We start from the raw sequence: 23,737 nt of genomic DNA on the forward strand, positions 1-23,737 counted from the left end.
GGGACATTTGGGGACACCCTGGGGACACCTGGGGACACCCTGGGACACCCTGGGGACAGTGGGGACACCCTGGGGATAGTGGGGCGCCCTGGGGACAGTGGGGACACACCCTGGGGCACCCTGGGGACACCCTGGGGACAGCCTGGGGACATTTGGGGGACATTGGGGAAACCCTGGGGACAGCAGGGACACCCTGAGGACACCCTGGGGACACCCTAGGACACCCCAGGGACAGTGGGGACACCCTGGGTACACCCATGGGACATTTGGGGACATCCTGGGGACATTGGCATGGGGACACGCCCTGGGACACGCCCACAGGGACACGCCCCTGGGAGCCCCGCCCCTAAACCCACACAGCCCTGGGAGCCACGCCCACTAAAGCCACGCCCACCGTGGCCACGCCCACCGTGGCCACGCCCACCATGGCCACGCCCACCATGGCCACGCCCACTATGGTCCCACTCATTGAGCCACGCCCACTGTAGCCACGCCCACTATGACCACTCCCAACATGACCACGCCCATGATGACCACGCCCACCAGGGCCACACCCACTATGGCCACGCCTACCGTGACCACGCCCATAGAGCCACACCCATGGTGGCCACCCCCTGTGGCCACGCCCACTGTGGCCACACCCGTTCTGGCCACGCCCCTTTGGCCACGCCCCTCTGTGCCTCAGCTCCGGCCCCGCCCATCAGTGGGCGTGGCCAGAGGGGGTTGGTGGGCGGGGGTTTGGGGTGGGCGTGGCCTCCAAATTTGGGGGTGGGGGGCTGGATCAGAGTGGGCGTGGTGCCGGGATGACGTCAATTTGTGGGCGTGGCCTGGGGTGGGCGTGGCTTGCAGTGGGCGTGTCCAATGTGACGTCGGTTTGCGGGCGTGGCCTGAGGTGGGCGTGGCTTGCAGTGGGCGTGTCCCGGTGTGACGTGGGGTTGTGGGCGGGGCTCGCGGTGGGCGGGGCCCCGTGGTGACGTCATTTTGTGGGCGTGGCCAGGGGCGTGTGGAACGTGCCGTACGTCAGCCACGCCTACCTGGTGGGCGGGGCCGCGCTGCGGGGGCCGCTGGGGGAGGGGCCGGTGTTCGACCACGCCCACCTGGACCCCGACATGGCGTTCTGCGCCCGCGCCCGCGACAAGGTGAGAGCCCCAAATCAGCCCCGATTCACCCCAAAATTCATCCCAAAATCCATCCCTGGGAACCCCCAAAGTCACCCCAAAATTCACCCCAAAATTCACCCCAAAGTTACGCCAAAATCCCTCCCTAGGAGCCCCCAGAGTCAGCCCCAAATTGGCCCCAATTCACCCCAAAATTCACCCCAAAATTCATCCCAAAATTCATTCCTGGGAACCCCCAAATTCACCCCAAAATTCACCCCAAAGTCATCCCCAATTCACCCCAAAGTCACCCCAAAATTCATCCCTGGGAGCCCTCAGATTCAGCCCCAAATCGGCCCCAATTCACCCCAAAATTCACCCCAAAATTCACCCCAAAATTCACCCCAAAGTCACGCCAAAATCCCTCCCTGGGAGCCCCCACAGTCAGCCCCAAATTGGCCCCAATTCACCCCAAAATTCACCCCAAAATCCATCCCTGGGAGCCCAAATTCACCCCAAAATTCACCCCAAAGTCATCCCCAAAATTCCCCCCAAATTCAATCCAAAATCCATCCCTGGGAGCGCAAATTCACCCCAAAATTCACCCCAAAGTCACCCCAAAATCCCTCCCTGGGAGCCCCCAGAGTCAGCCCCAAATTGGCCCCAATTCACCCCAAAATTCACCCCAAAATTCACCCCAAAGTCACCCCAAAATCCGTCCCTGGGAACCCCCAGAGTCAGCCCCAAATCGGCCCCAATTCACCCCAAAATCCATCCCTGGGACCCCAAAATTCACCCCAAATTCACCCTTGGGACCCCAAATTCACCCCAAAATCCATCCCTGGGAACCCCCAGAGTCACCCCCAAATTGCCCCGAATTCACCCCAAAATTCACCCCAAAGTCACCCCTGGGACACCCCAAATCACCCAGGAAACCCCAAATCACCCCAAATTTCACCCCAAATTCACCCTTGGGACCCCAAATTCATCCCGGGGACCCCAAATCACCCAGGAAACCCCAAATTCACCCCAAATCACCCCAAAATTTGTCCCTGGGACCCCAAAGTCACCCCAAAATCATCCCAAGCTCACCCCAAATCGGCCCCAATTCACCCCAAAATCCATCCCTGGGAACCCCCAGGGTCACCCCCAAATCACCCCAAATTCACCCCAAAATTCACCCCAAAATCCATCCCTGGGAACCCCCAGGGTCACCCCCAGGGTCACCCCCAAATCACCCCAAAATTCACCCAAAATCACCCCTGGGACCCCAAATCACCCAGGAAACCCCAAATTCACCCCAATTCACCCCAAAATTTCACCCCAAATTCACCCTTGGGACCCCAAATTCATCCCGGGGACCCCAAATCCCAACATTTTGAGGAAGTTTTGGGGGAATTTCGGGGGCAGTTTTGGGGTTTTTTGGGGGGGATTTGGGGAATTTCGGGGGCAGTTTTGGGGTTTTTTGGGGGGGATTTGGGGTTTTTTTGAGAGGATTTTTGGGGAATTTGGGGAGGTTTTTGGGGCAATTTTGGGGGGTTTTGGGGAGGTTTTTAGGAGTCGGCTTAGGGGGATTTGGGGTTTTTTGGGGGGGATTTGGGGTTTTTGGGGTGGATTTGGGGGTTTTTTGGGGGGGTTTTGGGGTGGATTTGGGGGATTTTGGGGAGATTTTGGACGGGATTTGGGGGTTTTTTTGGGGTTTTTTTGGAGGGGACTTGGGGAAGGTTTTGGGGGATTTCTGTGGGATTTTGGGGGTTTTTGGGGATTTTTGGGGGGGGCTTGGGGTTGGTTGAGGGAGAGATTTTTGGGGGGATTTTGGGGCGGTTTCAGAGCGGTTTTTTGGGGGATTTGGATTTTTTTGGGGTGAATTTTGGGGACTTTGGGGTTGGTTTAGGGAGGGATTTTTGGGGTTTTTGGGTGGATTTTGGGGGATTTTGGGGAGGTTTCAGAGGGATTTTTAGGGGGGATTTTTGGGGGATTTGGGGGTTTTTTTTGGGGGTGAATTTTGGGGGATTTTGGGTTGGTTTAGGGAGGGGTTTTTGGGGTTTTTTGGGTAGATTTTGGGAGATTTTGGGTTGGTTTCAGAGGGGTTTTTTGGGGCATTTTTGGGGTTTTTCGGGTGGATTTTGGGGGGATTTTGGGGGATTTTGGGGTGGTTTCAGAGGGGTTTTTCGGGGGGATTTTTGGGGTTTTTCGGGTGGATTCAGAGGAGTTTTAGGGGAGATTTTTGGGGGATTTTGGGGGAGTTTCAGAGGTTTTTGGGGTGGATTTTGGGGGGATTTTTGGGGGAGTTTCAGAGGAGTTTTAGGGGGGATTTTTGGGGTTTTTCGGGTGGATTTTGGGGGAATTTTGGGGCATTTTGGGTTGGTTTCAGAGGAGTTTTTCGGGGGGATTTTGGGGTGGATTTGGGGAGATTTGGGGTGGATTTGGGGGGGTTTCAGAGGGCTTTTTCGGGGGGAATTTTGGGGTTTTTTGGGGGGGATTTGGGGGATTTTGGGGGGGTTTCAGAGGGGTTTTTCGGGGGATTTTTGGGGGTTTTTCGGGTGGATTTTGGGGCATTTTGGGTTGGTTTCAGAGGGGTTTTTCGGGTGGATTTTGGGGGGATTTTGGGGAGGTTTCAGAGGGATTGTTCGGGGGGATTTTTGGGTTTTTTTGGGGGGGATTTTGGGGGATTTTGGGTTGGTTTCAGAGGGGTTTTCAGGGGGATTTTTGGGGTTTTTCGGGTGGATTTTGGAGGAATTTGGTGGGATTTTGGGAGAGGTTTCAGAGGGGCTTTTCGGGGGGATTTTTGGGGTTTTTTGGGTGGATTTTGGGGGAATTTTGGGGGATTTTGGGTTGGTTTCAGAGGGGTTTTTCGGGGGATTTTTGGGTTTTTTCGGGTGGATTTTGGGGGGGCTTCAGAGGTTTTTTTCGGGGGGATTTTTGGGGTTTTTCGGGTGGATTTTGGGGGAATTTTGGGGGATTTTGGGTTGGGGTTTTTCGGGGGGATTTTTGGGGTTTTTTGGGGGGATTTGGGGGATTTTTGGGTTGGTTTCAGAGGGTTTTTTTCGGGTGGATTTTTGGGGTTTTTTGGGGGAATTTTGGGGAATTTTGGGGGGGCTTCAGAGGGATTTTTCAGGGGGATTTTTGGGGTTTTTCGGGTGGATTTTGGGGGGATTTTGGGGGATTTTGGGTTGGTTTCAGAGGGATTTTTTTACGGGGGATTTTTGGGGTTTTTCGGGTGGATTTTGGGGAGGTTTCAGAGGGGTTTTCAGGGGGATTTTTGGGGTGGATTTGGGGGGATTTTTGGGGGAGTTTCAGAGGGTTTTTTCGGGGGCATTTTTGGGGTTTTTTGGGGTGGATTTTGGGGGAATTTTCGGGGGGATTTTGGGTTGGTTTCAGAGGGATTTTTTGGGGGAATTTTTGGGGTTTCTCGGGGGGATTTTTGGGGTTTTTCGGGTGGATTTAGGGGATTTTGGGGGGTTTCAGAGGGGTTTTTCGGGGGATTTTTGGGGTTTTCGGGTGGATTTTGGGGGGATTTGGGGGGTTTTTTTGGGGTGAATTTTGGGGGGTTTGGGGTTTTTTCAGGGGGATTTTTGGGGTTTTTCGGGGGGATTTTGGGGGATTTTGGGTTGGTTTCAGAGGGGTTTATCGGGGGGATTTTTGGGGTTTTTCGGGTGGATTTTGGGGGAATTTTGGGGGATTTTGGGTTGGTTTCAGAGGGATTTTTCGGGGGGATTTTTGGGGTTTTTTGGGGGGATTTGGGGGATTTTTGGGTTGGTTTCAGAGGGTTTTTTTCGGGTGGATTTTTGGGGTTTTTTGGGGGAATTTTGGGGAATTTTGGGGGGGGCTTCAGAGGGGTTTTTCGGGGGGATTTTTGGGGTTTTTCGGGTGGATTCAGAGGAGTTTTAGGGGAGATTTTTGGGGGTTTTTGGGGCGGATTTTGGGGGAGTTTCAGAGGTTTTTGGGGTGGATTTTGGGGGGATTTTTGGGGGAGTTTCAGAGGAGTTTTAGGGGGGATTTTTGGGGTTTTTCGGGTGGATTTTGGGGGAATTTTGGGGCATTTTGGGTTGGTTTCAGAGGAGTTTTTCGGGGGGATTTTGGGGTGGATTTGGGGGGATTTGGGGTGGATTTGGGTTGGTTTCAGAGGGCTTTTTCGGGGGGAATTTTGGGTTTTTTTGGGGGGGATTTGGGGGATTTTGGGGGGGTTTCAGAGGGGTTTTTCGGGGGATTTTTGGGGGTTTTTCGGGTGGATTTTGGGGCATTTTGGGTTGGTTTCAGAGGGGTTTTTCGGGTGGATTTTGGGGGGATTTTGGGGAGGTTTCAGAGGGATTGTTCGGGGGGATTTTTGGGTTTTTTTGGGGGGGATTTTGGGGGATTTTGGGTTGGTTTCAGAGGGGTTTTCAGGGGGATTTTTGGGGTGGATTTGGGGGGATTTTTGGGGGAGTTTCAGAGGGTTTTTTCGGGGGCATTTTTGGGGTTTTTTGGGGTGGATTTTGGGGGAATTTTCGGGGGGATTTTGGGTTGGTTTCAGAGGGATTTTTTGGGGGAATTTTTGGGGTTTCTCGGGGGGATTTTTGGGGTTTTTCGGGTGGATTTAGGGGATTTTGGGGGGTTTCAGAGGGGTTTTTCGGGGGATTTTTGGGGTTTTCGGGTGGATTTTGGGGGGATTTGGGGGGTTTTTTTGGGGTGAATTTTGGGGGGTTTGGGGTTTTTTCAGGGGGATTTTTGGGGTTTTTCGGGGGGATTTTGGGGGATTTTGGGTTGGTTTCAGAGGGGTTTTCAGGGGGATTTTTGGGGTTTTTCGGGTGGATTTTGGAGGAATTTGGTGGGATTTTGGGAGAGGTTTCAGAGGGGCTTTTCGGGGGGATTTTTGGGGTTTTTTGGGTGGATTTTGGGGGAATTTTGGGGGATTTTGGGTTGGTTTCAGAGGGGTTTTTCGGGGGATTTTTTGGGTTTTTTCGGGTGGATTTTGGGGGGGCTTCAGAGGTTTTTTTCGGGGGGATTTTTGGGGTTTTTCGGGTGGATTTTGGGGGAATTTTGGGGGATTTTGGGTTGGGGTTTTTCGGGGGGATTTTTGGGGTTTTTTGGGGGGATTTGGGGGATTTTTGGGTTGGTTTCAGAGGATTTTTTTCGGGTAGATTTTTGGGGTTTTTTGGGGGAATTTTGGGGAATTTTGGGGGGGCTTCAGAGGGATTTTTCAGGGGGATTTTTGGGGTTTTTCGGGTGGATTTTGGGGGGATTTTGGGGGATTTTGGGTTGGTTTCAGAGGGATTTTTTTACGGGGGATTTTTGGGGTTTTTCGGGTGGATTTTGGGGGATTTTGGGGAGGTTTCAGAGGGGTTTTTCAGGGGGATTTTTGTTTTTTTTTCAGGGGGATTTTGGGGGAATTTTGGGGAATTTTGGGTTGGTTTCAGAGGGGATTTTGGGGGGGTTTCAGAGGGGTTTTAGGGGGATTTTTGGGGTTTTTCGGGTGGATTTTGGGGGAATTTTGGGGGATTTTGGGTTGGTTTCAGAGGGGTTTTTCGGGGGGATTTTTGGGGTGGATTTTGGGGGATTTTTGGGGGAGTTTCAGAGGGTTTTTCGGGGGCATTTTGGGGGTTTTTTGGGGTGGATTTTGGGGGAATTTTCGGGGGGATTTTGGGTTGGTTTCAGAGGGATTTTTTGGGGGAATTTTTGGGGTTTCTCGGGGGGATTTTTGGGGTTTTTCGGGTGGATTTAGGGGATTTTGGGGGGTTTCAGAGGGGTTTTTCGGGGGATTTTTGGGGTTTTCGGGTGGATTTTGGGGGGATTCGGGGGGTTTTTTTGGGGTGAATTTTGGGGGGTTGGGGTTTTTTCAGGGGGATTTTTGGGGTTTTTCGGGGGGATTTTGGGGGAATTTTGGGGGATTTTGGGTTGGTTTCAGAGGGGTTTTTCGGGGGGATTTTTGGGGTTTTTTGGGGGGATTTGGGGGATTTTTGGGTTGGTTTCAGAGGGTTTTTTTCGGGTGGATTTTTGGGGTTTTTTGGGGGAATTTTGGGGAGTTTTGGGGGGGCTTCAGAGGGGTTTTTCGGGGGGATTTTGGGGGTTTTTCGGGTGGATTTTGGGGGGATTTTGGGGGATTTTGGGTTGGTTTCAGAGGGATTTTTTTACGGGGGATTTTTGGGGTTTTTCGGGTGGATTTTGGGGGATTTTGGGTTGGTTTCAGAGGGGATTTTGGGGGGGTTTCAGAGGGGTTTTAGGGGATTTTTGGGGTTTTTTGGGTGGATTTTGGGGGTTTTTAGGGGGGTTTCAGAGGGATTTTTTTGGTGGGATTTTTGGGGTTTTTCGGGTGGATTTTGGGGGGATTTGGGGGGATTTTTTTGGGGTGAATTTTGGGGGGTTTGGGGTTTTTTCAGGGGGATTTTTGGGGTTTTTCGGGGGGATTTTGGGGGATTTTGGGTTGGTTTCAGAGGGGTTTTCAGGGGGATTTTTGGGGTTTTTCGGGTGGATTTTGGAGGAATTTGGTGGGATTTTGGGGGAGGTTTCAGAGGGGTTTTTCGGGGGGATTTTTGGAGTTTTTTGGGGGGATTTTGGGGAGTTTTGGGGGGGCTTCAGAGGGGTTTTTTGGGGGGATTTTGGGGGTTTTTCGGGTGGATTTTGGGGGATTTTGGGGAGGTTTCAGAGGGGTTTTTCAGGGGGATTTTTGTTTTTTTTCAGGGGGATTTTGGGGGAATTTTGGGGAGTTTTGGGTTGGTTTCAGAGGGGATTTTGGGGGGGTTTCAGAGGGGTTTTAGGGGGATTTTTGGGGTTTTTCGAGTGGATTTTGGGGGGATTTGGGGGGATTTTTTTGGGGTGAATTTTGGGGGGTTGGGGTTTTTTTTTCAGGGGCATTTTTGGGGTTTTTCGGGTGGATTTTGGGGTGGATTTGGGGCATTTTGGGGTCTGAGCCCTGCCCTCCCCCAGGGGCTGTTCCTGCACGTGACCAACCGGCGCCACTTTGGCCACCTGGTGCTGACCCGGGGCTACAACGGCAGCGGCCAGCGGCACCCCGAGCTCTGGGAGCGGCCCAGGAACCCCTGGGTCAGACCAGTATAAACCAGTACAGACCAGTACAGACCAGTATAGACCAGTATAGAACAGTACAGACCGGTACAGACCAGTACAGACCGGTACAGACCAGTACAGACCAGTACAGGGCACTGACACCCCCCCAGTGCCCCCCGCTGCCCCACCCCGAGCTCTGGGAGCGGCCCAGGAAGCCCTGGGTCAGACCAGTATAAACCAGTACAGACCAGTATAGACCAGTACAGACCAGTACAGACCAGTATAAACCAATATAGACCGGTACAGACCTGTACAGAGCAGTACAGACCAGTATAAACCAGTAGAAACCAGTACAGACCAGTATAAACTAGTACAGAGCAGTATAGACCAGTATAAACCAGTAGAAACCAGTACAGACCAGTATAAACCAGTGTAAACCAGTATAAACCAGTATAGACCAGTACAGACCAGTATAGACCGGTACAGACCGGTACAGACCAGTATAGACCGGTACAGACCGGTACAGACCAGTACAGGGCACTGATACCCCCCCAGTGCCCCCCGCTGCCCCACCCCGAGCTCTGGGAGCGGCCCAGGAACCCCTGGGTCAGACCAGTATAAACCAGTACAGACCAGTACAGACCAGTATAGACCAGTATAGAACAGTACAGATCGGTACAGACCAGTACAGGGCACTGACACCCCCCCAGTGCCCCCCGCTGCCCCACCCCGAGCTCTGGGAGCGGCCCAGGAACCCCTGGGTCAGACCAGTATAAACCAGTACAGACCAGTACAGACCAGTATAGACCAGTATAGACCGGTACAGACCGGTACAGACCAGTACAAACCAGTACAGACCAGTACAGGGCACTGACACCCCCCCAGTGCCTCCCCTGCCCCACCCCGAGCTCTGGGAGCGGCCCAGGAAGCCCTGGGTCAGACCAGTATAAACCAGTACAGACCAGTATAGACCGGTACAGACCGGTACAGACCAGTACAGACCAGTACAGACCAGTACAGGGCACTGACACCCCCCCAGTGCCCCCCCTGCCCCACCCCGAGCTCTGGGAGCGGCCCAGGAAGCCCTGGGTCAGACCAGTATAAACCAGTATAGACCAGTATAAACCAGTACAGACCAGTATAGACCGGTACAGACCGGTACAGACCAGTACAGACCAGTACAGACCAGTACAGGGCACTGACACCCCCCCAGTGCCCCCCCTGCCCCACCCCGAGCTCTGGGAGCGGCCCAGGAAGCCCTGGGTCAGACCAGTATAAACCAGTACAGACCAGTACAGACCAGTATAGACCAGTATAGACCAGTACAGACCAGTACAGACCGGTACAGACCGGTACAGACCAGTACAGACCAGTACAGGGCACTGACACCCCCCCAGTGCCTCCCCTGCCCCACCCCGAGCTCTGGGAGCGGCCCAGGAACCCCTGGGTCAGACCAGTATAAACCAGTACAGACCAGTACAGACCAGTATAGACCAGTATAGAACAGTACAAACCAGTACAGACCAGTACAGGGCACTGACACCCCCCCAGTGCCTCCCCTGCCCCACCCCGAGCTCTGGGAGCGGCCCAGGAACCCCTGGGTCAGACCAGTATAAACCAGTATAGACCAGTATAGACCGGTACAGACCAGTATAGACCAGTACAGACCAGTATAGACCAGTACAGACCAGTACAGGGCACTGACACCCCCCCAGTGCCCCCCGCTGCCCCACCCCGAGCTCTGGGAGTGGCCCAGGAACCCCTGGGTCAGACCAGTATAAACCAGTATAGACCAGTATAAACCAATATAGACCGGTACAGACCTGTACAGAGCAGTACAGACCAGTATAAACCAGTAGAAACCAGTACAGACCAGTATAAACCAGTGTAAACCAGTATAAACCAGTACAGACCAGTACAGACCAGTATAGACCGGTACAGACCGGTACAGACCAGTACAAACCAGTACAGACCAGTACAGGGCACTGACACCCCCCCAGTGCCTCCCCTGCCCCACCCCGAGCTCTGGGAGCGGCCCAGGAACCCCTGGGTCAGACCAGTATAAACCAGTACAGACCAGTACAGACCAGTATAGACCAGTATAGAACAGTACAGACCGGTACAGACCAGTACAGACCAGTACAGGGCACTGACACCCCCCCAGTGCCCCCCCTGCCCCACCCCGAGCTCTGGGAGCGGCCCAGGAACCCCTGGGTCAGACCAGTATAAACCAGTACAGACCAGTATAGACCAGTACAGACCAGTATAGACCAGTATAAACCAATATAGACCGGTACAGACCTGTACAGAGCAGTACAGACCAGTATAAACCAGTAGAAACCAGTACAGACCAGTATAAACTAGTACAGAGCAGTATAGACCAGTATAAACCAGTAGAAACCAGTACAGACCAGTATAAACCAGTGTAAACCAGTATAAACCAGTATAGACCAGTACAGACCAGTATAGACCGGTACAGACCGGTACAGACCAGTACAGGGCACTGATACCCCCCCAGTGCCCCCCGCTGCCCCACCCCGAGCTCTGGGAGCGGCCCAGGAAGCCCTGGGTCAGACCAGTATAAACCAGTACAGACCAGTATAGACCAGTATAGACCGGTACAGACCGGTACAGACCAGTACAAACCAGTACAGACCAGTACAGGGCACTGACACCCCCCCAGTGCCCCCCCTGCCCCACCCCGAGCTCTGGGAGCGGCCCAGGAAGCCCTGGGTCAGACCAGTATAAACCAGTATAGACCAGTATAAACCAATATAAACCAATATAGACCGGTACAGACCGGTACAGACCAGTACAGACCAGTATAAACTAGTACAGAGCAGTATAGACCAGTATAAACCAGTAGAAACCAGTACAGACCAGTATAAACCAGTGTAAACCAGTATAAACCAGTACAGACCAGTACAGACCAGTATAGACCGGTACAGACCGGTACAGACCAGTACAAACCAGTACAGACCAGTACAGGGCACTGACACCCCCCCAGTGCCTCCCCTGCCCCACCCCGAGCTCTGGGAGCGGCCCAGGAACCCCTGGGTCAGACCAGTATAAACCAGTATAAACCAGTATAAACCAGTACAGACCAGTATAAACCAATATAGACCAGTACAGACCAGTGTAGACTGGTACAGACCAGTATAAACCAGTACAGACCTCTATAGACCAATATAAACCAGTATAGATCGGTACAGAGCGGTACAGAGCAGTATAGACCAGTATAAACCAGTAGAAACCAGTACAGACCAGTGTAAACCAGTATAAACCAGTATAAACCAATATAGAGCAGTACAGAGCAGTACAGACCAGTATAAACCAGTACAGACCGGTATAGACCAGTATAGACCGGTACAGACCAGTATAGATCAGTATAGACCAGTACAGACTGGTACAGACCAGTACAGACCAGTACAGACCAGTACACACCACTAACAACCCACTTGGGCACCCCCATGAGCTCCCAGTGCCTCCCAGTATCCCCCAGTGCCCACTCCCAGTGTTCCCAGTAACCCCCAGTGCCCATTCCCAGTCCCTCCCAGTGCTCCCAGTAACCCCAGTAACTCTTCCTGATTTCTCCCAGTACCCCCAGCGCCCCCTCCCAGTGCTCCCAGTAACCCCCAGTGCTCCCAGTGTCCCCTCCCAGTCCCTCCCAGTGCTCCCAGTGCTCCCAGTGCCCCCTCCCAGTAACCCCAGTAACCCTTCCTGGTTTCTCCCAGTGCCCCCAGTGCCCCCTCCCAGTCCCTCCCAGTAACCCCCAGTCCCTCCCAGTACCCCCGGGACCCCCTCCCAGTCCCTCCCAGTAACCCCCAGTCCTCCCAGTACCCCCGGGAACCCCTCCCAGTCCCTCCCAGTAACCCCCAGTCCTCCCAGTACCCCCGGGAACCCCTCCCAGTCCCTCCCAGTAACCCCCAGTCCTCCCAGTACCCCCGGGAACCCCTCCCAGTCCCTCCCAGTAACGCCCAGTCCCTCCCAGTACCCCCGGGACCCCCTCCCAGTCCCTCCCAGTAACCCCCAGTCCCTCCCAGTACCCCCGGGAACCCCTCCCAGTCCCTCCCAGTAACACCCAGTCCCTCCCAGTACCCCCGGGAACCCCTCCCAGTCCCTCCCAGTAACCCCCAGTCCCTCCCAGTACCCCCGGGAACCCCTCCCAGTCCCTCCCAGTAACACCCAGTCCCTCCCAGTACCCCCGGGAACCCCTCCCAGTCCCTCCCAGTAACCCCCAGTGCTCCCAGTGCCCCCTCCCAGTCCCTCCCAGTAACCCCCGGGAACCCCTCCCAGTCCCTCCCAGTGCCTCCCAGTACCCCCGGACCCCCTCCCAGTGCCTCCCAGTCCCTCCCAGTACCCCCGGGAACCCCTCCCAGTCCCTCCCAGTAACCCCCAGTCCCTCCCAGTACCCCCGGGAACCCCTCCCAGTCCCTCCCAGTAACCCCCAGTCCCTCCCAGTACCCCCAGGAACCCCTCCCAGTCCCTCCCAGTAACCCCCAGTCCCTCCCAGTACCCCCAGGAACCCCTCCCAGTCCCTCCCAGTAACCCCCAGTCCCTCCCAGTACCCCCGGGAACCCCTCCCAGTCCCTCCCAGTAACCCCCAGTCCCTCCCAGTACCCCCGGGAACCCCTCCCAGTCCCTTCCAGTAACCCCCAGTCCCTCCCAGTACCCCCAGGAACCCCTCCCAGTGCCTCCCAGTAACGCCCAGTCCCTCCCAGTACCCCCGGGACCCCCTCCCAGTCCCTCCCAGTAACCCCCAGTCCCTCCCAGTACCCCCGGGAACCCCTCCCAGTCCCTCCCAGTAACACCCAGTGCCTCCCAGTACCCCCGGGACCCCCTCCCAGTCCCTCCCAGTAACGCCCAGTCCCTCCCAGTACCCCCGGGAACCCCTCCCAGTCCCTCCCAGTAACCCCCAGTCCTTCCCAGTACCCCCGGGAACCCCTCCCAGTCCCTCCCAGTAACCCCCAGTCCCTCCCAGTACCCCCGGACCCCCTCCCAGTCCCTCCCAGTGCCTCCCAGTACCCCCGGACCCCCTCCCAGTGCCTCCCAGTCCCTCCCAGTACCCCCGGGAACCCCTCCCAGTCCCTCCCAGTAACCCCCAGTCCCTCCCAGTACCCCCGGGAACCCCTCCCAGTCCCTCCCAGTAACCCCCAGTGCTCCCAGTGCCCCCTCCCAGTCCCTCCCAGTACCCCCGGGAACCCCTCCCAGTCCCTCCCAGTACCCCCGGACCCCCTCCCAGTCCCTCCCAGTGCCTCCCAGTACCCCCGGACCCCCTCCCAGTGCCTCCCAGTCCCTCCCAGTACCCCCGGGAACCCCTCCCAGTCCCTCCCAGTAACCCCCAGTCCCTCCCAGTACCCCCGGGAACCCCTCCCAGTCCCTCCCAGTAACCCCCAGTGCTCCCAGTGCCCCCTCCCAGTCCCTCCCAGTACCCCCGGGAACCCCTCCCAGTCCCTCCCAGTACCCCCGGACCCCCTCCCAGTCCCTCCCAGTGCCTCCCAGTACCCCCGGCCCCCCTCCCAGTGCCTCCCAGTAACGCCCAGTTCCCGCAGGAGTGGGACCAGCAGTACCTGCACCCCAACTACAGCCGCATCTTCCAGGAGCAGCTGTTCCAGCAGGTACCCAGGGACCCCAAAATCACCCCAAATCACCCCAAAATCACCCCAAATCACCCCAAAATCACCCCAAAATCACCCCAAAACCACCCCAAAACCACCCCAAAATCACCCCAAAACCACCCCAAAATCACCCCAAATCACCCCAAAATCACCCCAAATCACCCCAAAATCACCCCAAAACCACCCCAAAATCACCCCAAATCACCCCAAAACCAGCCCAGGAACCCCAAAATCACCCCAAAATCACCCCAAAATCACCCCAGGAACCCCAAAATCACCCCAAATCACCCTAAAATCACCCCAAAATCACCCCAGGAACCCCAAAATCACCCCAAAATCACCCCAAAATCACCCCAAAACCACCCCAAAATCACCCCAAATCACCCCAAAACCAGCCCAGGAACCCCAAAACCACCCCAAAACCACCCCAAAACCACCCAAAATCACCCCAAAATCACCCCAAAATCACCCCAAAATCACCCCAGGAACCCCAAAATCACCCCAAATCACCCTAAAATCACCCCAAAATCACCCCAGGAACCCCAAAATCACCCCAAAATCACCCCAAAATCACCCCAAAACCACCCCAAAATCACCCCAAATCACCCCAAAACCAGCCCAGGAACCCCAAAACCACCCCAAAACCACCCCAAAACCACCCAAAATCACCCCAAAATCACCCCAAAATCACCCCAAAAACACCCAAAAAAACCCAAAATCACCCAAAATCACCCCAAAACACCCAAAAAAACCCCCAAATCACCCCAAAATCACCCCCAAAACACCCCAAAACCACCCCAAAAACACCCAAAAATCACCCCAAAAACTCAAAAAAAACCAAAATCACCCCCAAAATCACCCCCAAATCACCCCAAAACCCCCCAAATCACCCAAAACACCCCAAATCACCCCAAATCACCCCAAACCCACCCGAACCCACCCCAAATCACCCAAAAACACCCAAAAAGCCCCAAAATCACCCCAAATCACCCCAAAACACCCCAAAACACCCCAAAATCACCTAAAACCCCCAAAAACACCCCAGGAACCCCAAAACCACCCCAAAATCACCCAAAATCACCCCAAAATCACCCAAAAACAGCCAAGAAACCCCAAAAACCAAAAAAAACCCCCCAAACCCTCAAAACCACCCCTAAACCACCCAAAATCACCCCAAAACCACCCCAAAAACCCAAAAAAAAACCCCAAAAAAACCCCAAAAAGCCCAAAAACACCCCCAAAACCCCAAAAAAAAACCAAAATCACCCCAAAATCACCCCAAAAACCAACCCAAAACCCCCAAAACCACCCCAGAAACCCCAAAATCCCCCCAAAACCACCCAAAATAGCCCCAAAAACACCCCAAAAACCACCCCAAAACCACCTAAAAACCCCAAAATCACCTCGGGGACCCCAAAAACTCCCCTGGGACCCCCAAATTTTGGGGCACTCCTGGGAATTTTGGGGTCCCTGGTTCCATTTTTGGGGTTCCCGGGTCGGTTTTTGAGGCTGTTTCTGTGGATTTCGGGGTTTTGGGGGTCGGTTTTTGGGGTTCCCGGTTCCATATTTGGGGTTCCCGGCTCGGATTTTGGGGCTGTTTCTGTGGATTTTGGGGTTCCCGGGTCGGATTTTGGGGTTCCCGGGTCAGTTTTTGGGGTTCCTGGCTCGGATTTTGGGGCTGTTTCTGTGTATTTTGGGGTCCCTGGTACCATTTTTTGGGGTTCCCGGGTCGGTTTTTGGGGTTCCCGGTTCCATTTTTGGGGTTCCCGGGTCGATTTTTGGGGTCCCTGGTTCCATTTTTGGGGTTCCTGGGTCGGTTTTTGGGGTTCCTGGGTCGGTTTTTGGGGCTGTTTCTGTGGATTTTGGGGTTCCCGGGTCGGTTTTTGGGGTTCCCGGTTCCATTTTTGGGGTTCCCGGCTCGGATTTTGGGGCTGTTTCTGTGGATTTGGGGGTTCCCGGGGGTTTTTGGGGTCCCTGGGCCCCTTTTTGGGGTTCCCGGGTCGGCTTTTGGGGTTCCCGGGTCGGATTTTGGGGCTGTTTCTGTGGATTTTGGGGTTCCCGGTTCCATTTTTGGGGTTCCTGGGTCGGTTTTTTGGGTTCCCTGGGTCGGATTTTGGGGCTGTTTCTGTGGATTTTGGGGTTCCCGGGGGTTTTTGGGGTCCCTGCTTCCATTTTTGGGGTTCCCGGGTCGGTTTTTGGGGCCGTTTCTGTGGATTTCGGGGTTCCCGGGTCGGTTTTTGGGGTTCCCGGTTCCATATTTGGGGTTCCCGGGTCGATTTTTGGGGCTGTTTCTGTGGATTTTGGGGTCCCTGGTACCATTTTTGGGGTTCCCGGCTCGGATTTTGGGGCTGTTTCTGTGGATTTGGGGGCTCCCGGGGGTTTTCGGGGTCGCTGGTTCCATTTTTGAGGTCCCCCTGAGCTGTTTTTGGGGTTCCCGGGTCGGTTTTTGGGGTTCCCGGGTCGGTTTTTGGGGTTCCTGGGTCGGTTTTTGGGGCTGTTTCTGTGGATTTTGGGGTTCCCGGGTCGGTTTTTGGGGTTCCCGGTTCCATTTTTGGGGTTCCCGGCTCGGATTTTGGGGCTGTTTCTGTGGATTTGGGGGTTCCCGGGGGTTTTTGGGGTCCCTGGGTCCCTTTTTGGGGTTCCCGGGTCGGATTTTGGGGTTCCTGGTTCCATTTTTGGGGTTCCCGGGTCGGATTTTGGGGTTCCTGGTTCCATTTTTGGGGTTCCCGGGTCGGTTTTTGGGGTTCCCGGTTTCATTTTTGGGGTTCCTGGGTCGGATTTTGGGGCTGTTTCTGTGGATTTTGGGGTCACTGGGTCCCTTTTTGGGGTTCCCGGGTCGGTTTTTGGGGTTCCCGGGTCGGATTTTGGGGTTCCTGGGTCGGATTTTGGGGCTGTTTCTGTGGATTTGGGGGTTCCCGGGGGTTTTTGGGGTTCCCGGGTCGGTTTTTGGGGTTCCCGGGTCGGCTTTTGGGGCTGTTTCTGTGGATTTTGGGATTCCCGGTTCCATTTTTGGGTTCCCGGGTCGGTTTTTGGGGTTCCCGGCTCGGATTTTGGGGCTGTTTCTGTGGATTTGGGGGCTCCCGGGGGTTTTTGGGGTCGCTGGTTCCATTTTTTGGGGTTCCCGTGTCGGTTTTTGGGGTCCCTGGTTCCATTTTTGGGGTTCCCGGGTCGGTTTTTGGGGCTGTTTCTGTCGATTTTTGGGGTTCCCGGCTCGGATTTTGGGGCTGTTTCTGTGGATTTCGGGGTTTTGGGGGTCGGTTTTTGGGGTTCCCGGGTCAGTTTTTGGGGCTGTTTCTGTCGATTTTTGGGGTTCCCGGCTCGGATTTTGGGGCTGTTTCTGTGGATTTGGGGGTTCCCGGGGGTTTTCGGGGTCGCTGGTTCCATTTTTGGGGTCCCCCTGAGCGGTTTTCGGGGCCGTTTTCCCGCAGCCGTGCCCGGACGTGTTCCAGTTCCCGCTCTTCTCGGAGCAGTTCGCGCGGGAGCTGCGGGAGGAGGCGGAGCTGCGAGGGGGGTGGGCGGAGCATCACGAGGTGGGCGGGGCCCCCAAATTTGGGGGGGAGGAGGAGGGGGGGCGGGACCCCCCCAAAAAATGGGGGGGGTGGGGGGGGGGGTTGGGATGGGACCCTGAATTTGGGATTTGGGACCCTGAATTTGGGATTTGGGACCTCAAAATTTGGGGTCGGAGACTTCAAAATTGGGGGTTGGGACCCCGAAATTGGGGGGGTGGGGCATGAAAAGGGGGGGGGAGAGACCAAAATTGGGGGTGGGAGCCCGAAATTGGGGTTTGGGACCCCAAAATTGGGGGTGGGGACCCCAAAATTGGGGTCGGGGCTGTCTCTCTCCTGGCCTGGGGGGTGGGGTCAGTGCCAGGTGTGCCCAGGTGTGCCCAGGTGTGTCCAGGTGTGTCCCAGGGGTGCCCAGGTGTGCCCAGATGTGTCCCAGGGGTGCCCAGGTGTGCCCAGGGGTGTCCCAGGGGTGCCCAGGTGTGTCCCAGGTGTGTCCCAGGTGTGTCCCAGGTGTGCCCAGGTGTGCCCAGGTGTGCCCAGGTGTGCCCAGATGTGTCCCAGGGGTGCCCAGGTGTGCCCAGGGGTGTCCCAGGGGTGCCCAGGTGTGCCCAGGGGTGTCCCAGGGGTGCCCAGGTGTGTCCCAGGTGTGTCCCAGGTGTGTCCCAGGTGTGCCCAGGTGTGCCCAGGTGTGTCCCAGGGGTGCCCAGGTGTGTCCCAGGTGTGTCCCAGGTGTGTCCCAGGTGTGCCCAGGTGTGCCCAGGTGTGTCCCAGGGGTGCCCCAGGTGTGTCCCAGGGGTGCCCCAGGTGTGTCCAGGAGTGCCCAGGTGTGCCCAGGTGTGCCCAGGTGTGCCCCAGGTGTCTCCAGGGGTGTCCCAGGGGTGCCCAGGTGTGCCCAGGTGTGTCCCAGGGGTGCCCCAGGTGTGTCCAGGGGTGCCCAGGTGTGCCCAGGTGTGCCCAGGTGTGCCCCAGGTGTCTCCAGGGGTGTCCCAGGGGTGCCCAGGTGTGCCCAGGGGTGTCCCAGGGGTGCCCAGGTGTGCCCAGGCGTGCCCCAGGGGTGCCCCAGGGGTGCCCCAGGTGTGCCCCAGGTGTCTCCAGGGGTGCCCCAGGTGTGCCCCAGGTGTGCCCAGGGGTGCCCCAGGTGTCCCAGGTGTCTCCAGGGGTGCCCCAGGGGTGCCCCAGGTGTGCCCCAGGTGTGTCCCAGGTGTGCCCCAGGTGTCTCCAGGGGTGCCCCAGGTGTGCCCAGGTGTATCCCAGGGGTGTGCAGGGGTGCCCCAGGTGTCCCTAGGGGTGCCCCAGGGGTACCCCAGGTGTGTCCCAGGGGTGCCCAGGTGTGCCCCAGGGGTGTCCCAAGGGTGTCCCAGGGGTGCCCAGGTGGATCCCAGCTGTGTCCCTCCCCTGTCCCCTCCCCCCCCAGGTGTGTCCCTCTCTCACCTGTCCCCTCCCCCCCAGCTGTGTCCCTCACCTGTCCCCTCCCCCCCAGCTGTGTCTCTCACCTGTCCCCTCCCCCCCCAGGTGTGTCCCTCCCCTCTCCCCTCCCCCCCCAGGTGTGTCCCTCCCCTCTCCCCTCCCCCCCAGGTGTGTCCCTCTCTCACCTCTCCCCTCCCCCCCCAGGTGTGTCCCTCACCTGTCCCCTCCCCCCCCAGGTGTGTCTCTCACCTGTCCCCTCCCCCCCCAGGTATATCCCTCACCTCTCCCCTCCCCCCCCAGGTGTGTCCCTCACCTGTCCCCTCCCCCCCAGGTGTGTCCCTCTCTCACCTGTCCCCTCCCCCCCCAGGTGTTCTCCCGGGCGCTGCCGCTCTCCTCGCTGCAGCTCGAGCTCGTCCTGCAGGGGGCGCTGCGGGAGCTGCTCCCACCAATCGCGCGCCGCCTCTTCCCGGGATACGCCCCCAAGGTGGGCGGGGCCTGGGGAAAGGGGCGGGGCCTGGGGGAATGGGCGTGGTCTGGGGCGGGGCCTCAAAGGGGCGGGGGCCTGAAATGGGCGTGGCCTCGGGAAAGGGGCGGGGCTCAGAAGGGGCGGGGCCTCGAGTGCGTGGGGCCTAAAGGGGCGGGGCCTTGGGAAATGGGGCGGGGGCGTGGCCTAAAAAGGGGGAGTGGTCTCGGGAAATGGGCGGGGCTCTGGAGGGATGTGGCATTGAAGGGGGCGTGGCCTTGGAAATGGGCGGGGCCTCGAAGGGGGCGGGGCCCTGGGAAATGGGCGTGGCCTGAAAGAGGGCGGGGCCTTGAGCAAATGGGCGGGGCTCAGAAGGGGCGGGGCCTCGAGTGGGGCGGGGCCTAAAAGGGGCGTGGCCTTGGGAAATGGGGCCGGGGCGTGGCCTAAAAAGGGGGAGTGGCCCCGGGAAATGGGCGGGGCTTGGAAGGGGTGTGGCCTCGGGAAATGGGCGGGGTCCCAAAGTGGGCGGGGCCTTGGGAAATGGGCGGGGCTCGGAAGGGGCGGGGCCTAGAAAGGGGAGGGGGCGTGGCCTCAAAAGGGGGAGTGGTCTCGGGAAATGGGCGGGGCACAGGAGGGGTGTGGCATTGAAGGGGCGTGGCCTTGGAAATGGGCGGGGCCTCGGGAAATGGGCGGGGCCTGAAAGAGGGCGGGGCCCAGACGGGGCGGGGCCTCGAATGGGGTGGGGCCTAAAAGGGGGCGGGGCCTTGGGGAAATGGGCGGGGCCTCAAAGGGGCGGGGCCTCGAATGGGGTGGGGCCTAAAAGGGGGCGGGCCTTGGGAAATGGGGCAGGGGCGTGGCCTAAAAAGGGGAGTGGCCTTGGGAAATGGGCGGGGCTTGGAAGGGGCGGGGTATCAAAGGGGGAGTGGCCTTGGGAAGTGGGCGGGGTTTTGGAAGGGGTGGAGCCTCGGAAATGGGCGGGGCCTAAAATGGGCGGGGCCTCAAAGTGGCGGGGATTTGGGAAATGGGCAGCGTTCTGAAGGGGCGTGGCCTCAAAGGGGCGTGGCCTTGAGGAATGGGCAGGGGCACAAAGGGGGCGGGGCCTTGGAAAATGGGCGTGGCCGGGAGGGGCGGAGCCTCGAGGGGGGAGTGGCCTTTGGAAGTGGGTGGTGCCTAAGGGGGCGTGGTTTGAACGGTGGGCGGGGCCTAAGGGGGCGTGGCTTGATTGGTGGGCGGGGCCTAAGGTGGTGTGGTTTGGTTGGTGGGCGGGGCCTAATGGGGCGTGGCTTGATCGGTGGGCGGGGCCTAATGGGGCGTGGCTTGATCGATGGGCGGGGCCTAAGGGGGCGTGGCTTGATCGGTGGGCGGGGATCTAATGGGGGCGTGGCTTGATCGGTGGGCGGGGATCTAATGGGGGCGTGGTTTGGTCGGTGGGCGGGGCCTAAGGGGGCGTGGCTTGATCGACGGGTGGGGCCTAAGGGGGCGTGGCTTGATTGGTGGGCGGGGACATAATGGGGGCGTGGTTTGATCGGTGGGCGGGGCCTAAGGGGGCGTGGCTTGATCGGTGGGCGGGATCTAATGGGGGCGTGGTTTGGTCGGTGGGCGGGGCCTAAGGGGCGTGGCTTGATCGATGGGCGGGGCCTAGGGGGCGTGGCTTGATCGGTGGGCGGGGACCTGATGGGGGGGTGGCTTGATCGATGGGCGGGGCCTAAGGGGGCGTGGCTCTGTGGGGGAGGTGTGAAATGGGGCGGGGCCTTAAAAGGACGGGACGGGGGCGTGGCCTTTGGTGGGCGCGGCCTCGGTGGGCGTGGCCTTGGTGGGCGTGGCCTCCCCGCCGGCCACGCCCACTCGCCCCTCCCCCACCCCAGGGCCGGACCGTGCTGAGCTCCGTGGTCCGTTACGACCCCGCCCCTTCCGGCCACGCCCCTTCCGGCCACGCCCCCTCGGCCACGCCCCCTCGGCCCTCGGCCACCATCAGCCTGAGCGTCACCCTGAGCCCCCCCCAGGTACCGGACTGGGGGCACTGGGAGGGGACTGGGAGGGACTGGGAGGGGCTGGGGGGGACTGGGGGGGACTGGAGGGGACTGGGAGGGACTGGGAGGGGCTGGGAGGGGACTGGGAGGGACTGGGAGGGGCTGGGAGGGCAATGGGAGGGACTGGAGGGGACTGGGAGGGACTGGAGGGGACTGGGAGGGGACTGGGAGGGACTGGGAGGGACTGGGGGGACTGGGGGGGACTGGGAGGGGACTGGGGGGGACTGGGGGGGACTGGGAGGGAACTGGGAGGGGACTGGGGGGGACTGGAGGGGACTGGGAGGGGACTGGGGGGGACTGGGAGGGAACTGGGAGGGACTGGGAGGGACTGGGAGGAACTGGGGGGGACTGGAGGGGACTGGGAGGGGACTGGGAGGGACTGGGAGGGACTGGGAGGGCAATGGGAGGGGCTGGGAGGGGCTGGGAGGGCAATGGGAGGGACTGGGGGCTACTGGGAGGGACTGGGATGAACTGGTGCTTACTGGTTTTGGGCAGTCCCTGCTTGGCGGGGACTGGGATGAACTGGTGGGCACTGGGAGAGGCACTGGGGATCACTGGGAGGACAACTGGGGGGTACTGGGATGAAGTGGGAGGCACCGGGATGAACTGGGGAGCACTGGGAGGAGCACTGGCGATCACTGGGACGAACTGGGCGGCACCGGGCTGAACTGGGGAGGCACTGGGATGAACTGGTGGGCAGTGGGAGGAACTGGGAGGCACTGGGATGAACTGGGGAGGCACTGGGATGAACTGGGCAGCACTGGGATGAACTGGGTGGCACTGGGATGAACTGGGCAGCACTGGGAGGAACTGGGGAGCACTGGGATGAACTGGGCAGCACTGGGAGGGGCATTGGGGATCACTGGGAGGCACTGGGACGAACTGGGTGGTACTGGGATGAACTGGGGGGCACTGGGATGAACTGGGGAGGCACTGGGATGAACTGGGCAGCACTGGGATGAACTGGGCAGGACTGGGATGAACTGGGCGGCACTGGGATGAACTGGGGATCATTGGGAAGAACTGGGGAGCACTGGGAAGGGCACTGGCGATAACTGGGATGAACTGGGTGGTACTGGGATGAACTGGGGCGGCACCGGGCTGAACTGGGCAGCACTGGGAGGGGCACTGGGGAGCACTGGGAGGCACTGGGCTGAACTGGGCGGCACCGGGATGAACCGGGGATCACTGGGACGAACCGGGGCGGCACCGGGCTGAACTGGGGAGGCACCGGGCTGAACTGGGGATCACCGGGATGAACTGGGGATCACCGGGCTGAACTGGGCAGGCTGGCCGGCGGCTCCCAGTTCCAACTGGTCCGTACTGGTGCGGCAGGGCGGGGGCTGGCGCTTCCCCCGTTACGGCTGCGGGGCCCCCGCGCCCCCCCCGGGCTGGGCCCAGCTGCGGCCGGGGCGGCTGACGCACGTCCCGGAGAGCGTCCCCCCCGCGGGGACCCCCCGCTACGGCCTGGAGCTGCTCATGGACCCCTGAGAGCCAAACTGGGAGCACTGGGAGCACTGGGAGCAGCACAGACCCCCCCGCTACGGCCTGGAGCTGCTCCTGGACCCCTGAGAGCCAAACTGGGAGCACTGGGAGCACTGGGAGCAGCACAGACCCCCCCGCTACGGCCTGGAGCTGCTCCTGGACCCCTGAGAGAGCCAAACTGGGAGCACTGGGAGCACTGGGAGCAGCACAGACCCCCCCGCTACGGCCTGGAGCTGCTGCTGAAGCTCTGAGAGAGCCAAACTGGGAGCACTGGGAGCACTGGGAGCAGCACAGACCCCCCCGCTACGGCCTGGAGCTGCTGCTGGAGCTCTGAGAGAGCCAAACTGGGAGCACTGGGAGCACTGGGAGCAGCACAGACCCCCCCGCTACGGCCTGGAGCTGCTGCTGGAGCCCTGAGAGAGCCAAACTGGGAGCACTGGGAGCACTGGGAGCAGCACAGACCCCCCCGCTACGGCCTGGAGCTGCTGCTGGAGCCCTGAGAGAGCCAAACTGGGAGCACTGGGAGCACTGGGAGCAGCACAGACCCCCCCGCTACGGCCTGGAGCTGCTGCTGGAGCCCTGAGAGAGCCAAACTGGGAGCACTGGGAGCACTGGGAGCAGCACAGACCCCCCCGCTACGGCCTGGAGCTGCTGCTGGAGCCCTGAGAGAGCCAAACTGGGAGCACTGGGAGCACTGGGAGCAGCACAGACCCCCCCGCTACGGCCTGGAGCTGCTGCTGGAGCTCTGAGAGAGCCAAACTGGGAGCACTGGGAGCACTGGGAGCAGCACAGACCCCCCCGCTACGGCCTGGAGCTGCTGCTGGAGCCCTGAGAGAGCCAAACTGGGAGCACTGGGAGCACTGGGAGCAGCACAGACCCCCCCGCTACGGCCTGGAGCTGCTGCTGGAGCCCTGAGAGAGCCAAACTGGGAGCACTGGGAGCACTGGGAGCAGCACAGACCCCCCCGCTACGGCCTGGAGCTGCTGCTGGAGCCCTGAGAGAGCCAAACTGGGAGCACTGGGAGCACTGGGAGCAGCACAGACCCCCCCGCTACGGCCTGGAGCTGCTGCTGGACCCCTGAGAGCCAAACTGGGAGCACTGGGAGCACTGGGAGCAGCACAGACCCCCCCGCTACGGCCTGGAGCTG

At 58.9% G+C, this 23,737-nt stretch overlaps 1 protein-coding gene across 2 annotated transcripts; it reads left to right on the top strand.

Moving 5' to 3' along the window:
• The first annotated feature begins 1,063 nt into the window (after positions 1-1,063).
• LOC138101708 (multifunctional procollagen lysine hydroxylase and glycosyltransferase LH3-like) lies at positions 1,064-22,769 on the top strand. Of its 2 annotated transcripts, XM_068999486.1 has the most exons (7): positions 1,064-1,139; positions 8,001-8,117; positions 13,634-13,699; positions 17,128-17,229; positions 18,980-19,096; positions 20,941-21,078; positions 22,441-22,769. In XM_068999486.1, the coding sequence occupies exons 1-7, from the start codon at positions 1,110-1,112 to the stop codon at positions 22,594-22,596; spliced, it is 726 nt and encodes a 241-aa protein (XP_068855587.1). In that variant the 5' UTR covers positions 1,064-1,109; the 3' UTR covers positions 22,597-22,769. The 2 variants fall into 2 exon arrangements, with proteins under 2 accessions (XP_068855587.1, XP_068855588.1); XM_068999487.1 differs by lacking the exon at positions 20,941-21,078.
• The last annotated feature ends 968 nt before the right edge of the window (positions 22,770-23,737 follow it).

The sequence above is a fragment of the Aphelocoma coerulescens genome, unplaced genomic scaffold (assembly GCF_041296385.1).
Source record: "Aphelocoma coerulescens isolate FSJ_1873_10779 unplaced genomic scaffold, UR_Acoe_1.0 HiC_scaffold_433, whole genome shotgun sequence".
Lineage (NCBI taxonomy): Eukaryota > Metazoa > Chordata > Aves > Passeriformes > Corvidae > Aphelocoma > Aphelocoma coerulescens.

Coding starts and splice junctions, on each gene's coding strand:
- LOC138101708 (XM_068999486.1), top strand. CDS start 1,110: ATGGCGTTCTGCGCCCGCGCCCGCGACAAG. Junction 13,700..17,127: donor AGGAGCAGCTGTTCCAGCAG/GTACCCAGGGAC, acceptor GTTTTCCCGCAG/CCGTGCCCGGACGTGTTCCA. Junction 17,230..18,979: donor GGTGGGCGGAGCATCACGAG/GTGGGCGGGGCC, acceptor CTCCCCCCCCAG/GTGTTCTCCCGGGCGCTGCC.